At 44.6% G+C, this 14867-nt stretch overlaps 1 protein-coding gene across 1 annotated transcript in view; it reads right to left on the reverse strand.

Moving 5' to 3' along the window:
- The window catches only part of LOC142501959 (solute carrier family 2, facilitated glucose transporter member 3-like), a 47789-nt gene that overhangs the window by 4376 nt on the left and 28546 nt on the right, over window positions 1-14867 (reverse strand). Inside the window, exons 7-8 of the mRNA XM_075612594.1 lie at window positions 14173-14277; window positions 4036-4137 (exon numbers count right to left, since the gene is read on the reverse strand). Coding sequence (XP_075468709.1) covers window positions 4036-4137; window positions 14173-14277 — 207 coding nt within the window. The remainder of the gene's footprint in view (window positions 1-4035; window positions 4138-14172; window positions 14278-14867) is intronic.

Raw genomic sequence — 14867 nt, forward strand, 5'->3', positions numbered from 1 at the left:
CATCCCCTGCCACCCTCCCTCCTCTCTCCCTTTCTCCTGTGCCCTTTGGAATGCTCGCTCCCTCTCTAACAAGTTCCTCTCTGTGCATGACTTCTTTCTCTCTCACTCCCTGCTTCTCTTTGCTATAACTGAGACCTGGCTCACTCAGTTTGACTCTGCTCTGGAAGCTGCCCTCTCCTATGGTGGCCTTTCCTTCTCCCACACTCCACGCCCTGGTGGCAGGGGTGGAGGCGTGGGGCTCCTGCTCTCCTCTCTCTGCCGTTACAGAACAGTTTCTATTCCCCCCTCTCTTGCTTTTCCCTCCTTCGAGGCTCACACAGTCCAGATCTTCTCTCCTCTCCCGGTCCATGTGGCGGTCATCTATCGCCCACCTTCCTCTACTCATCCCCCTTCTGCCTTTCTCTCTCACTTTGAATCCTGGCTCTCTTTCTTTCTCTCCTCAGACTCCCCTGTTCTTCTCCTTGGGGACTTCAACTGCCACATTGATGACCCCTCTCTCCCTTGGGCTTCCCGCTTTCTTTCTCTAACCTCTTCTTTTGGCCTTCAACAGTGGACAGCAGCCAGCACCCACAAGGATGGCCACTACTTAGACCTGGTTTTCACTAAAAACTTCTCTCTCTCCGACTTCTCCATTTCCCCTTTTCCTCTCTCCGACCATCACCTCATCTCATTTTCTCTCTCTCGCTTCTCTCCATCTCCATCTCGCCCTCGTTTTTGCAGAAACCTGCGCTCTATTAACCTACCAGCTCTTGATTCCACTTTACGCTCCTCCCTCTCCTCTCTCAGTTCTGCTTCAGACCCTGACAACCTGGTCAGGAACTACAACTCTGCCTTATCTTCCTCTCTTGATCTTCATGCCCCACTTTCTCTCTGCCGTCCTCGCCCTTCTAACCCCAGACCCTGGCTAAACTCCCACACACGCATGCTGCGTTCCTCCACTCGTTCCTCTGAACGCCTCTGGAGGAAATCTCATACGCTCGCAGACTTCATTCACTACAAATTTATGCTATCCTGTTTCAACTCTGCCCTCTTTCAGGCTAAACAAACCTACTTTTCATCACTAATCAACACACACAAGTCTAACCCACGCCGTCTCTTTTCTGTCTTTGACTCTCTACTCAGACCACCCTCAGCTGCCTCCTCTTCTTCCTCCATCTCACCTCAGGACTTTGCTGACTTTTTTAAGAAAAAGGTGGAGTCCATACGGCAGAACATTCCATCTGTTGCCTCCTCCCATCCCACAATGCTTCCCAACTCTCCTCCTGTCTTTCTTGACTCTTTTTCTGCTATCTCGGAGGAGGATGTATCACTGCTGATCTCCTCTTCTCCCTCTACCACTTGCCCTCTTGATCCCATTCCCTCCCATCTCCTAAAACCTCTTGCTCCTTCTATAATCCCTATGCTCACACAGATCTTTAACTCTTCCCTCTACTCTGGTACCTTTCCTTCATCCTTCAAGCATGCAACCGTTATACCATTACTCAAAAACAGCAAGCTTGACCCTACCTGTCCTTCTAACTATCGACCTGTCTCCCTCCTGTCTTTTGCCTCTAAACTCCTTGAACGTCTTGTATTCTCTCGATTGCTACACTTTCTCAACACCTATTCTGTACTAGACCTTCTACAATCTGGCTTCCGCACTGCTCACTCTACTGAAACAGCCCTCACTAAAATAACTGACGACCTCCACGCTGCCAAAGACAGAGGTCATTACACTCTGCTCATATTACTCGACCTCTCTGCAGCATTCGGCCCCCTGCACCCTCTTCTCCTTCACATTCTCCATACTCTTGGTATTCGGAACAAAGCTTTATCCTGGATCTCCTCTTACCTCTCCCATCGTACCTTCAGTGTCTCTTTTGCTAACACCTCCTCCTCCTCTATTGATCTCTCTGTGGGGGTACCCCAGGGCTCTGTCCTGGGACCCCTTCTCTTTTCTCTCTACACACTCTCTCTAGGTGACCTAATCACATCTTTTGGGTTTAAATATCACCTCTATGCTGACGACACACAAATTTACCTTTCAACCCCTGACCTTACACCTGCTATACAGACCAAAGTTTCTGAATGCCTCTCTGGAATATCATCCTGGATGGCCATCCGCCGACTGAAACTTAACATGGCAAAAACAGAGCTCCTTATACTACCTCCCAAACCTGGCCCTTCTACATCCTTCCACATTGCTATTGGAAATACGATCATTCACCCAGTAGCCCAAGCACGCTGCCTAGGGGTCACACTTGATTCCTCTCTCTCATTCTCCTCTCATATTCAAAACGTTTCTAAAACTTGTCGCTTTTTCCTCCGCAATATCACAAAGATACGCCCTTTCCTCTGTTACTCAACTGCTAAAACTCTGACTCAGGCCCTCATTCTCTCACGTCTCGATTACTGCAACCTCCTGCTGTCCGGCCTTCCTACCTCTCACCTGTCTCCCCTACAATCTATCCTAAACACTGCTGCCAGAATCACTCTACTCTTTCCTAAATCTGTCTCAGCGTCTCCCCTGCTGAAATCCCTCTCCTGGCTTCCGATTAAATCGCGTATCTCACACTCAATTCTACTGCTCACTTTTAAAGCTTTACATTCTTCTGCCCCTCATTACATCTCAGCCCTAATTTCTCGCTATGCACCATCACGACTCTTGCGTTCTTCTCAAGGATGTCTTCTTTCTACCCCCTTTGTATCTAAAGCTCTCGCCCGCCTTAAACCTTTCTCACTTTCTGCCCCACACCTCTGGAATGCCCTTCCCCTCAATACCCGACTAGCCCCCTCGCTATCCACCTTTAAGACCCACCTTAAGACACATCTGCTTAAAGAAGCATATGAGTAGCACTGGATAATCATGGACACATGACACAAAGCTTGGCCCCCTGCAGACGCACTTACTAGTATTCCCTCCTACTGTCTCTGTACGTTCTCCCTACCTACCAATTAGATTGTAAGCTCCTCGGAGCAGGGACTCCTTCCTTAATGTTACTTTTACAGTATGTCTGAAGCACTTATTCCCATGATCTGTTATTTATATTTGTTATTTATATGACATGTATTACTACTGTGAAGAGCTATGTACATTTTATGGCGCTATACAAATAAAGACATACATACATACAACTGAAAATCGGATGTAACTTACGGGATCTGGGCCCCTTGCTCTGTTGGGTCCAGCAAGCAGGACAGGTAGCACTTATCGGCACCACCCCACCCCCTATGCTCAACAAGTACTCAACACCCCCACTGCCCTCTGCTCAACATCCCCGGGCCCAGGTGTACACTTGTGACCTGCGGGTGGCAGGCCTGAGGGAAGAGAGCCCAAAGCTCATGTAACAGGGATAGAAAGGAGAGAGGGGAATAAAGGGAGAAAGAAGGGCGGGAGGGGGTGAGAGAAGAGATAGGGGAAAAAAGGGGCCAAATGTGTGTGTTCAAATGGCTAATTCTGTACCCCAATTACAAAGAGCAAATATAATCCCTTAACTTTACCTTTTAATCAAAGGTACGTTTTGATATACAAAAAAAACTATGAATTTTATTTTATATAAAATCAAATTGTTATTAAATACAGTACAGCTTATAACTTTACTCCCAATTACCCTGTTGTTCGTGTCTTAGTACATTCTCTCACTCAGTGTCCATTGTCTGCATTGTTAGCTGGTGACAGTCCTGCTGCTTTCAAACGTTACTTGTCTCTCTCCATATAACTCTGCCTCTGTGCACAGGAGTCTGTCTCCCTCCCTCCCTCTCTCCCTCCCTCTCTCTCCCCCATTCTCCCTCTCTCCCTCTCTCCCTTGAGAGGGAGAGAGAGAGAGAATATGCTCACGTAACTCTATTCCATGGTCCGCAGCCTGCTCCAGGCAGCAACAGGGAAGAGTGTGAGAGAGGAAGTGAGAGAAAGAATAAGGGAGGAGAGAGATGGAGAGAGAGAGACAGGGAGAGATAGAGAGGGGGCGAGGAAGAGAGGGTAAGAGAAAAGGACAGAGAGAAAGAAAGTGGGGGAGGAGAAGAGCTTCAGAAGTAGGAGAGGAGCTGTGGTGTCACCTTGAGATTGAGGGCGATAGTCATTATGAGGGCGCAGACGGCCATCCCTCCGAGACCAGTGAGGTGTAGAGTCCTGCGCCCGGCGCGTTCCACCAGGAACAGCTGGGAGTGAAACAGGGACCCTGTGAGTATCTATTCAGGTGTATACAGCACATATACACCTCACACTATAACACACATACACCCCATACTGTGACACATATACACCACATATACAACCCACACTGTGACACAGCATATACACCCCCAAATACACCACCTATACAACCTGATACTATCATATATATACACCTCATATGCACCCTTTATACACCATGACACTATCACACATATACAACACATATACACCCCACACAGTCACACATCCCAAAGGCACCAAACATTGTCACAAATATATACCACAGAAACACTCCATATACTCCATACTCCATATACACCCAAAATTGTCACACATATACACTGTATATACACCTGTCACACCTATACATGACAGTCTCACATATACTTTGACACTGTCACACATATATACACCCAAACACTGTCACACATATATACACCCAAACACTGTCACACCGCATACACGTTGGCACCAATGACAAAGTTAGAGAAAGATGGAGGGTCCTAAAAAATGATTACAGGGATCTAGGCAAAAAGCTTAAGGTCAAGGACCTCCAAGGTAGTATTTTCTGAAATACTACCAGTGCCATGTGCTACCACAGGGAGACAGTCAGAGATCAGGGAGGTTAATGCATGGCTAAGAAAGTGCTGCAGGAAGGAGGGGTTTGGGTTTTTAGAGCACTGGGACTCCTTTTCTGAGAGGTGCCATCTATATTCTAGGGACGGATTGCACCTCAATGAAGAGGGATCTTCTGTGCTAGGGGGGAGAATGCTAAAAAGGTTGGAGGAGATTTTAAACTAGGATGGAGGGGGGAGGGGAATGAAACAGATAATTAACTAAATGGAATAGATGAGGATACAAGGTGGTATGGAGGTAGAATGGGGGCAAGTGCAAGTTTGACAAGCAGTGAGACACCCATAGTAAATACAGATAATACTAGAAAACTTCTAAAGACTAAGAAAAGTGGGTGCAGAAAGGAAGGAGCAGATAAGATAATAGTACAGGCTAAAAAATGCATGCTTGCTGAAATGCATGCTTGCTAATGCAAGAAGCCTGACAGATAAAATGGGGGAGCTTGAATTAATAGCTGCAAGGGAGCAGTATGGTATCATAGGCATTACTGAAACATGGTGGGATGAAACTCATGACTGGACAGTTAATTTAGAGGGTTACTCTCTTTTTCGGAAGGATCGAACAAATAGAAGGGGAGGTGGAGTATGTTTATATGTTAAACCGGATCTAAAACCTATTATAAGGGATGATGTCTATGAAGGGAATGATGAAAATGTAGAGACTTTGTGGATAGAAATTAGCAGTGGAGGTAAAAGTATAAAGAAAATGTTTGTGGGAATATGCTATAAACCACCAAATATCTGTGAGATTGAGGAAGCTAAAATACTTTTGCAAATGGAGAAGGCATCAAAACTGGGTCATGTTTGCATAATGGGGGATTTTAATTATCCAGACATAGACTGGGGCAATGAGATTAGCGTTACAACAAAAGGGAATAGGTTTTTGGGGGTGCTTAAAGACAATTATATGACCCAAATTATTGAGGAACCAACCAGGAGAGGGGCAGTTCTGGATTTGGTCATATCAAACAATGTAGAAGTAATAACAAATATTCAAGTCCTGGAACATTTGGGTAACAGTGATCATAACATGGTCTCATTTGAAATAAATTATCAAAAAACAGATTACTTGGGTTCAACAAAGACCTTCAACTTTGGAAAGGCAGATTTTAATAAACTGAGGTCTAATCTAGTAGTAATACAATGGGATGATGTTTCTGCAGGGAAAAATGTAGAAGATAAATGGGCAGTCTTTAAAACATTGTTAGAAAAACACACTTATCAGTGTATACCCTTGGGTAATAAGTATAAAAGAAATAAGTCAAAACCAATGTGGCTAAATAAACAGGTAGGGGAGGAAATGGACAAGAAGAGGAAGGCGTTTAGATTCTTTAAGTCAGAAGGGACAGAGACATCGTATCAGAAATATAAGGAATGTAACAAAAATTGCAAAAGGGCAATCAAATTAGCAAAAATGGATAATGAAAAAAGGATTGCAATAGATAGTAAGGTAAACACTAAAAAATTCTTTAAGTACCTTAATAACAAAAAAATGAGAAAAGAAAATATAGGACCCTTTCAGTGTGAGATGGGTAGGCAGATTATTGGAGATAAGGAAAAAGCTAAGGTATTAAACAATTCTTTGCCTCTGTGTTTACCAGGGAAGAATCAAGTTCAATAGTAGTGCCGCAGGAGGAAGCCACAACCTCCATATTAATGAACAATTGGTTAACTGAGGAAGAAGTTCATAAGCGACTTGAAAAAATTAAAGTAAATAAGGCACCTGGCCCCGATGGCATACATCCAAGAGTTCTCAAGGAGTTAAGCTCAGTAATAGCAAAACCATTATATTTAATATTCAAGGACTCCATTTCCACAGGCTCAGTACCACAAGATTGGCGTAAAGCAGATGTGGTGCTTATATTTAAAAAGGGAGCTAGATCACAACCGGGAAATTACAGACCTGTATGCCTGACTTCAATAGTAGGGAAACTACTTGAAGGTTTAATACGGGATAATATTCAGGAATACCTAATGGAAAACAAAATTATTAGTAATAGTCAGCATGGATTTATGAAGGATAGATCTTGCCAAACTAACCTTATTTGTTTCTTTGAGGAGGTAAGTAGGAATTTAGACCAGGGTAATGCAGTTGATGTGGTCTACTTAGATTTTGCAAAGGCTTTTGATACGGTTTCACACAAGAGGTTGGTGTACAAAATAAAGAATGTTGGACTCAGTAATAATATATGCACCTGGATTGAAAACTGGTTGAAGGACAGACAACAGAGGGTTGTCATAAATGAAACTTTTTCAGGTTGGGCTAAAGTCGTGAGTGGAGTACCTCGGGGATCAGTACTGGGACCCCTGCTTTTTAACTTGTTTATTAATGACCTTGAGGTTGGTATCGAGAGCAAAGTCTCCATCTTTGCTGATGATACTAAATTGTGTAAGGTAATAGAATCAGAGCAGGATGTAATTTCTCTTCAGAAGAACTTGGAGAGACTGGAAACGTGGGCAGGTAAATGGCAGATGAGGTTTAATAAAGATAAATGTAAGGTTATGCATTTGGGATACAAGAATAAAAAGGCGACTTACAAATTAAATGGAGATACAGTATATTGGGGGAATCCTTGATGGAGAAGGATTTAGGAGTGCTTGTAGACAGCAGGCTTAGCAATAGTGCCCAATGTCATGCAGTAGCTGCAAAGGCAAACAAGATCTTATCTTGCATCAAATGGGCAATGGATGGAAGGGAAGTAAACATAATTATGCCCCTTTACAAAGCATTAGTAAGACCACACCTTGAATATGGAGTACAATTTTGGGCGCCAATCCTAAGAAAAGACATTATGGAACTAGACAGAGTGCAGAGAAGAGCCACCAAATTAATAAAGGGGATGGACATTCTAACTTATGAGGAGAGGCTAGCTAAATTAGATTTATTTACATTAGAAAAGAGGCATCTAAGAGGGATATGATAACTCTATACAAATATATTCAGGGACAATACAAGGAGCTTTCAAAAGAACTATTCATCCCACGGGCAGTACAAAGGACTCGGGGCCATCCCTTAAGGTTGGAGGAAAGGAAATTTCACCAGCAACAACGGAAAGGGTTATTTACAGTAAGGGCAGTTAAAATGTGGAATTCATTACCCATGGAGACTGTGATGGCAGATACAATAGATTTGTTCAAAAAAAGGTTGGACATCTTTTTAGTTGGGAAAGGTATACAGGGATATACCAAATAAGTATACATGGGAAGGATGTTGATCCAGGGATTCATCCGATTGCCAATTCTTGGAGTCAGGAAGGAATTAATTTTTCCCCTTAATGGGGTTTTTTGTTTGCCTTCCTCTGAATCAATAAGTATAGATATAGGATAAAGTATCTGTTGTCTAAATTTAGCATAGGTTGAACTTGATGGACGGAAGTCTTTTTTCAACCTCATCTACTATATATGTAACTATGTATATACACCACGATAGTCCAACACACACCTGCACACTGTCACATATATACACCCAGACTGTCACACATAATTTCATAACACAGGCACACACACAACAGAGTCACACATATACACCACAATATACACACCCAGACACTGTCACGCATATATACACCCAAACACTGTCACGCATATATACACCCTCACAATATCAGACATATACTGTACACTAGGAGTCTGACAATGTCACACATATTTCCTGACCTGTTACACATATGAAACCCAATTCTGCCACACATATACAGTACACCGGACACTGTCACACACATACACCCCATACACACAACAATGTCACTCATATACACCTGACACCCGCAGATATACACACAAAACTGTTGCACATGTACACCACAACACAGTTACACATTTACACCACACCACATATACCCGACACGGTTACACATATACTCATATACAGTCAACACTGTCTCAAATATACACCACATACATAACCCATATATACCAAAAATGGCACACATATATACTACAACAGTCACACAGATACACCTCACATACACTTCGATACCATCACACATATACACCCCGACACTGTAACACATATTCACCAGACAACGTCACGCATACTCCCCACACGTCACACATATCCCCCTCAACACTGTCACACATATTTCAACACTCTCACACATATACTCCATAGCAAAGTCACATATATACACACTAAACTGTCACACATATATAAAAAAGAGTTACACATATATACCATACACAGTAAACCATATACACACTCGACACTGTTAAAAATATACACATAGACAGCCAACATTGTCACACACATACACAGTGTACCCACCACATTAACAACCCATACAAACCATATACACCCAACACTGTCACACACATACAGTATAGCACAACACTGCCACACATATTCCCCTAACAGCGTCACACTTACCCACCACACAGTCACACGTATCCCCCGACAGTCAAACTTATCCAGCTGAACACAGTCACACAAATTCCCCTTACATGTCACATGTATCCCCCCTGACAAACTCACACCTCCCACATATACACCCTGACACAGTCACACATATACACCTTGACACTGTCACACATATACACCCTTACACTGTCACACATATACACCCTGACACAATCACACATATACACCCTGACACTGTCACACATATACACCCTGACACAGTCACACATATACACCCTGACACAGTCACACATATACACCCAGACACTGTCACACATATACACCCTGACACTCTCACACATATACACCCTGACACAGTCACACATATACACCCTGACACTATCACATATACACCCTGACACTGTCACACATGTACACCCTAACACAGTCACACATATACAACCTGACACTGTCACACACATACACCCTAACACAGTCACACATATACACCCTGACACTGTCACACATATACACCCTGACACAATCACATATATACACCCTGACACAGTCACACATATACACCCTGACACTGTCATACATATACACCCTGATACTGTCACACATATACACCCTGACACAGTCACATATATACACCCTGACACAGTCACACATATACACCCTGACACTGTCATACATATACACCCTGATACTATCCCACATATACACCCTGACACAGTCACACATATACACCCTGACACTGTCACACATATACACCCTGACACTGTCACACATATACACCCTGACACTCTCACACATATACACCCTTTATACACCCTGGCACAGTCACACATATACACCCTGACACTCTCACACATACACACCCTGACACAGTCACACATATACACCCTGACACTATCACATATACACCCTGACACTGTCACACATGTACACCCTAACACAGTCACAAATATACAACCTGACACTGTCACACACATACACCCTAACACAGTCACACATATACACCCTGACACTGTCACACATATACACCCTGACACAATCACATATATACACCCTGACACAGTCACACATATACACCCTGACACTGTCATACATATACACCCTGATACTGTCCCACATATACAGTACACCCTCACACAGTCACACATATACACCCTCACACATCAAACACATGTCACCATACAGCTATACCTCCTGCACTAAAACACACACCTACAAATCATCCTCACACATTCTCTTTCTGTCCATGCTTCTCCTCCTTGCTTCTGGGGATATCTCTCCCAATCCTGGTCCCTGCCTTATTTCTAGTTGCTCTCGTCCTCGCCTTCCACATGCAACTTCTACTCCTTCTGGTGTAAACCCCTCCAACCTCATACCCATCCCCTGCCACCCTCCCTCCTCTCTCCCTTTCTCCTGTGCCCTTTGGAATGCTCGCTCCCTCTCTAACAAGTTCCTCTCTGTGCATGACTTCTTTCTCTCTCACTCCCTGCTTCTCTTTGCTATAACTGAGACCTGGCTCACTCAGTTTGACTCTGCTCTGGAAGCTGCCCTCTCCTATGGTGGCCTTTCCTTCTCCCACACTCCACGCCCTGGTGGCAGGGGTGGAGGCGTGGGGCTCCTGCTCTCCTCTCTCTGCCGTTACAGAACAGTTTCTATTCCCCCCTCTCTTGCTTTTCCCTCCTTCGAGGCTCACACAGTCCAGATCTTCTCTCCTCTCCCGGTCCATGTGGCGGTCATCTATCGCCCACCTTCCTCTACTCATCCCCCTTCTGCCTTTCTCTCTCACTTTGAATCCTGGCTCTCTTTCTTTCTCTCCTCAGACTCCCCTGTTCTTCTCCTTGGGGACTTCAACTGCCACATTGATGACCCCTCTCTCCCTTGGGCTTCCTGCTTTATTTCTCTAACCTCTTCTTTTGGCCTTCAACAGTGGACTGCAGCCAGCACCCACAAGGATGGCCACTACTTAGACCTGGTTTTCACTAAAAACTTCTCTCTCTCCGACTTCTCCATTTCCCCTTTTCCTCTCTCCGACCATCACCTCATCTCATTTTCTCTCTCTCGCTTCTCTCCATCTCCATCTCCATCTCGCCCTCGTTTTTGCAGAAACCTGCGCTCTATTAACCTACCAGCTCTTGATTCCACTTTACGCTCCTCCCTCTCCTCTCTCAGTTCTGCTTCAGACCCTGACAACCTGGTCAGGAACTACAACTCTGCCTTATCTTCCTCTCTTGATCTTCATGCCCCACTTTCTCTCTGCCGTCCTCGCCCTTCTAACCCCAGACCCTGGCTAAACTCCCACACACGCATGCTGCGTTCCTCCACTCGTTCCTCTGAAAGCCTCTGGAGGAAATCTCATACGCTCGCAGACTTCATTCACTACAAATTTATGCTATCCTGTTTCAACTCTGCCATCTTTCAGGCTAAACAAACCTACTTTTCATCACTAATCAACACACACAAGTCTAACCCACGCCGTCTCTTTTCTGTCTTTGACTCTCTACTCAGACCACCCTCAGCTGCCTCCTCTTCTTCCTCTATCTCACCTCAGGACTTTGCTGACTTTTTTAAGAAAAAGGTGGAGTCCATACGGCAGAACATTCCATCTGTTGCCTCCTCCCATCCCACAATGCTTCCCAACTCTCCTCCTGTCTTTCTTGACTCTTTTTCTGCTATCTCGGAGGAGGATGTATCACTGCTGATCTCCTCTTCTCCCTCTACCACTTGCCCTCTTGATCCCATTCCCTCCCATCTCCTAAAACCTCTTGCTCCTTCTATAATCCCTATGCTCACACAGATCTTTAACTCTTCCCTCTACTCTGGTACCTTTCCTTCATCCTTCAAGCATGCAACCGTTATACCATTACTCAAAAACAGCAAGCTTGACCCTACCTGTCCTTCTAACTATCGACCTGTCTCCCTCCTGCCTTTTGCATCCAAACTCCTTGAACTTCTTGTATTCTCTCGATTGCTACACTTTCTCAACACCTATTCTGTACTAGACCCTCTACAATCTGGCTTCCGCACTGCTCACTCTACTGAAACAGCCCTCACTAAAATAACTGACGACCTCCACGCTGCCAAAGACAGAGGTCATTACACTCTGCTCATATTACTTGACCTCTCTGCAGCATTCGACACCGTGGACCACCCTCTTCTCCTTCACATTCTCCATACTCTTGGTATTCGGAACAAAGCTTTATCCTGGATCTCCTCTTACCTCTCCCATCGTACCTTCAGTGTCTCTTTTGCTAACACCTCCTCCTCCTCTATTGATCTCTCTGTGGAGGTACCCCAGGGCTCTGTCCTGGGACCCCTTCTCTTTTCTCTCTACACACTCTCTCTAGGTGACCTAATCACATCTTTTGGGTTTAAATATCACCTCTATGCTGACGACACACAAATTTACCTTTCAACCCCTGACCTTACACCTGCTATACAGACCAAAGTTTCTGAATGCCTCTCTGGAATATCATCCTGGATGGCCATCCGCCGACTGAAACTTAACATGGCAAAAACAGAGCTCCTTATACTACCTCCCAAACCTGGCCCTACTACATCCTTCCACATTGCTATTGGAAATACGATCATTCACCCAGTAGCCCAAGCACGCTGCCTAGGGGTCACACTTGATTCCTCTCTCTCATTCTCCTCTCATATTCAAAACGTTTCTAAAACTTGTCGCTTTTTCCTCCGCAATATCACAAAGATACGCCCTTTCCTCTGTTACTCAACTGCTAAAACTCTGACTCAGGCCCTCATTCTCTCACGTCTCGATTACTGCAACCTCCTGCTGTCCGGCCTTCCTACCTCTCACCTGTCTCCCCTACAATCTATCCTAAACACTGCTGCCAGAATCACTCTACTCTTTCCTAAATCTGTCTCCGCATCTCCCCTCCTGAAATCCCTCTCCTGGCTTCCGATTAAATCGCGTATCTCACACTCAATTCTACTGCTCACTTTTAAAGCTTTACATTCTTCTGCCCCTCATTACATCTCAGCCCTAATTTCTCGCTATGCACCATCACGACTCTTGCGTTCTTCTCAAGGATGTCTTCTTTCTACCCCCTTTGTATCTAAAGCTCTCTCCCGCCTTAAACCTTTCTCACTTTCTGCCCCACACCTCTGGAATGCCCTTCCCCTCAATACCCGACTAGCCCCCTCGCTATCCACCTTTAAGACCCACCTTAAGACACATCTGCTTAAAGAAGCATATGAGTAGCACTGGATAATCATGGACACATGACACAAAGCTTGGCCCCCTGCAGACGCACTTACTAGTATTCCCTCCTACTGTCTCTGTACGTTCTCCCTACCTACCAATTAGATTGTAAGCTCCTCGGAGCAGGGACTCCTTCCTTAATGAAACTTTTACAGTATGTCTGAAGCACTTATTCCCATGATCTGTTATTTATATTTGTTATTTAAATGACATGTATTACTACTGTGAAGCGCTATGTACATTTATGGCGCTATACAAATAAAGACATACATACATACATACATACATACATACATATACACCCTGATACTGTCACACATATACACCCAAGACATTCACACATATACACCCATATACACATGGCACAGGCACACATATCCACCAGTACATACACATACACCACTACACAATTTCACATATACACCACTGTCCTGCAAATATATACACCACAACAGAGTAACATATATACACTATGACACAGTCACAAATATGCACCATGACACAGTCACAAATATACACCATGACACAGTCACAAATATACACCATGACACAGTCACAAATATACACCCCTATACAGTCACACATATACATCCCCAACACAGTCACACATATACACACCAACACAGTCACACATATACACCCCGACACGGTCACACATATACACCCCGACACAGTCACACATATACACCCTGACACAGTCACACATATACACCCCGACATAGTCACACTTATGTACCAGATATACACCCGAAACTTTCACACATATACACCTAGACACTGTCACACTGTCTCCATCCAGCCCCTCCCTACTCACCGACACCACAGTGAATACAGTGTTCACCACACCGGCACCGATTGTTGCATATACTGGCTGTGGAACTCCGGCCCCCTCAAATATATTCGTAGAGTAATAAAAAACCTGCAGAGAGAGGAGGGATGAGGGATACAGAGAGGGAGGATGTGGCGGAGTCACTAACTCAGTATGCTGGAGTGAGGAGCATATATGTACTTCCAGCATACAAGCCGTTAAACTCCTCCTTAAGAGGCTACATGCACCTGCAACTAATTAAGCAGGAAGGACTCCTGAGAGACTGCAGGTTTAAAAGGCAGGAAGTGGCTTACACAAGCTGAGTTCGTTTTTCCCCAGGAGGGTAGACAGGCTTCGCCCAGCCAGGAAGGACCTTGGCTGTTCTGGTTCCCCAGCCCTGCAGGAAGCAAGGCTGCTGGGACCAGCTGCGATCCCCACCCAGGATAAAGACTAGCACGGACTGGACACAGCCTGCTCCCCGGAACCAGCGTTCCTGATTGCTGTTGGAGCTACAAGGAGACCTTGGGATAGGAATCCCCTGCAATAACAGATAAGCCCTAAATAAGATTCTGCAATGTTTAAAGACTGTTGTTTGCATAGGATAGGACATGTTTTGGCTAACAACCACTTAGCTGGTGGCACCATTAGAAAGGGCCACAGTAAAGTTTAGTAAGTTTCTCTTAGAGGAATAGTTGTTTATT

The sequence above is a fragment of the Ascaphus truei genome, chromosome 8, assembly GCF_040206685.1.
Source record: "Ascaphus truei isolate aAscTru1 chromosome 8, aAscTru1.hap1, whole genome shotgun sequence".
NCBI classification, from domain to species: domain Eukaryota; kingdom Metazoa; phylum Chordata; class Amphibia; order Anura; family Ascaphidae; genus Ascaphus; species Ascaphus truei.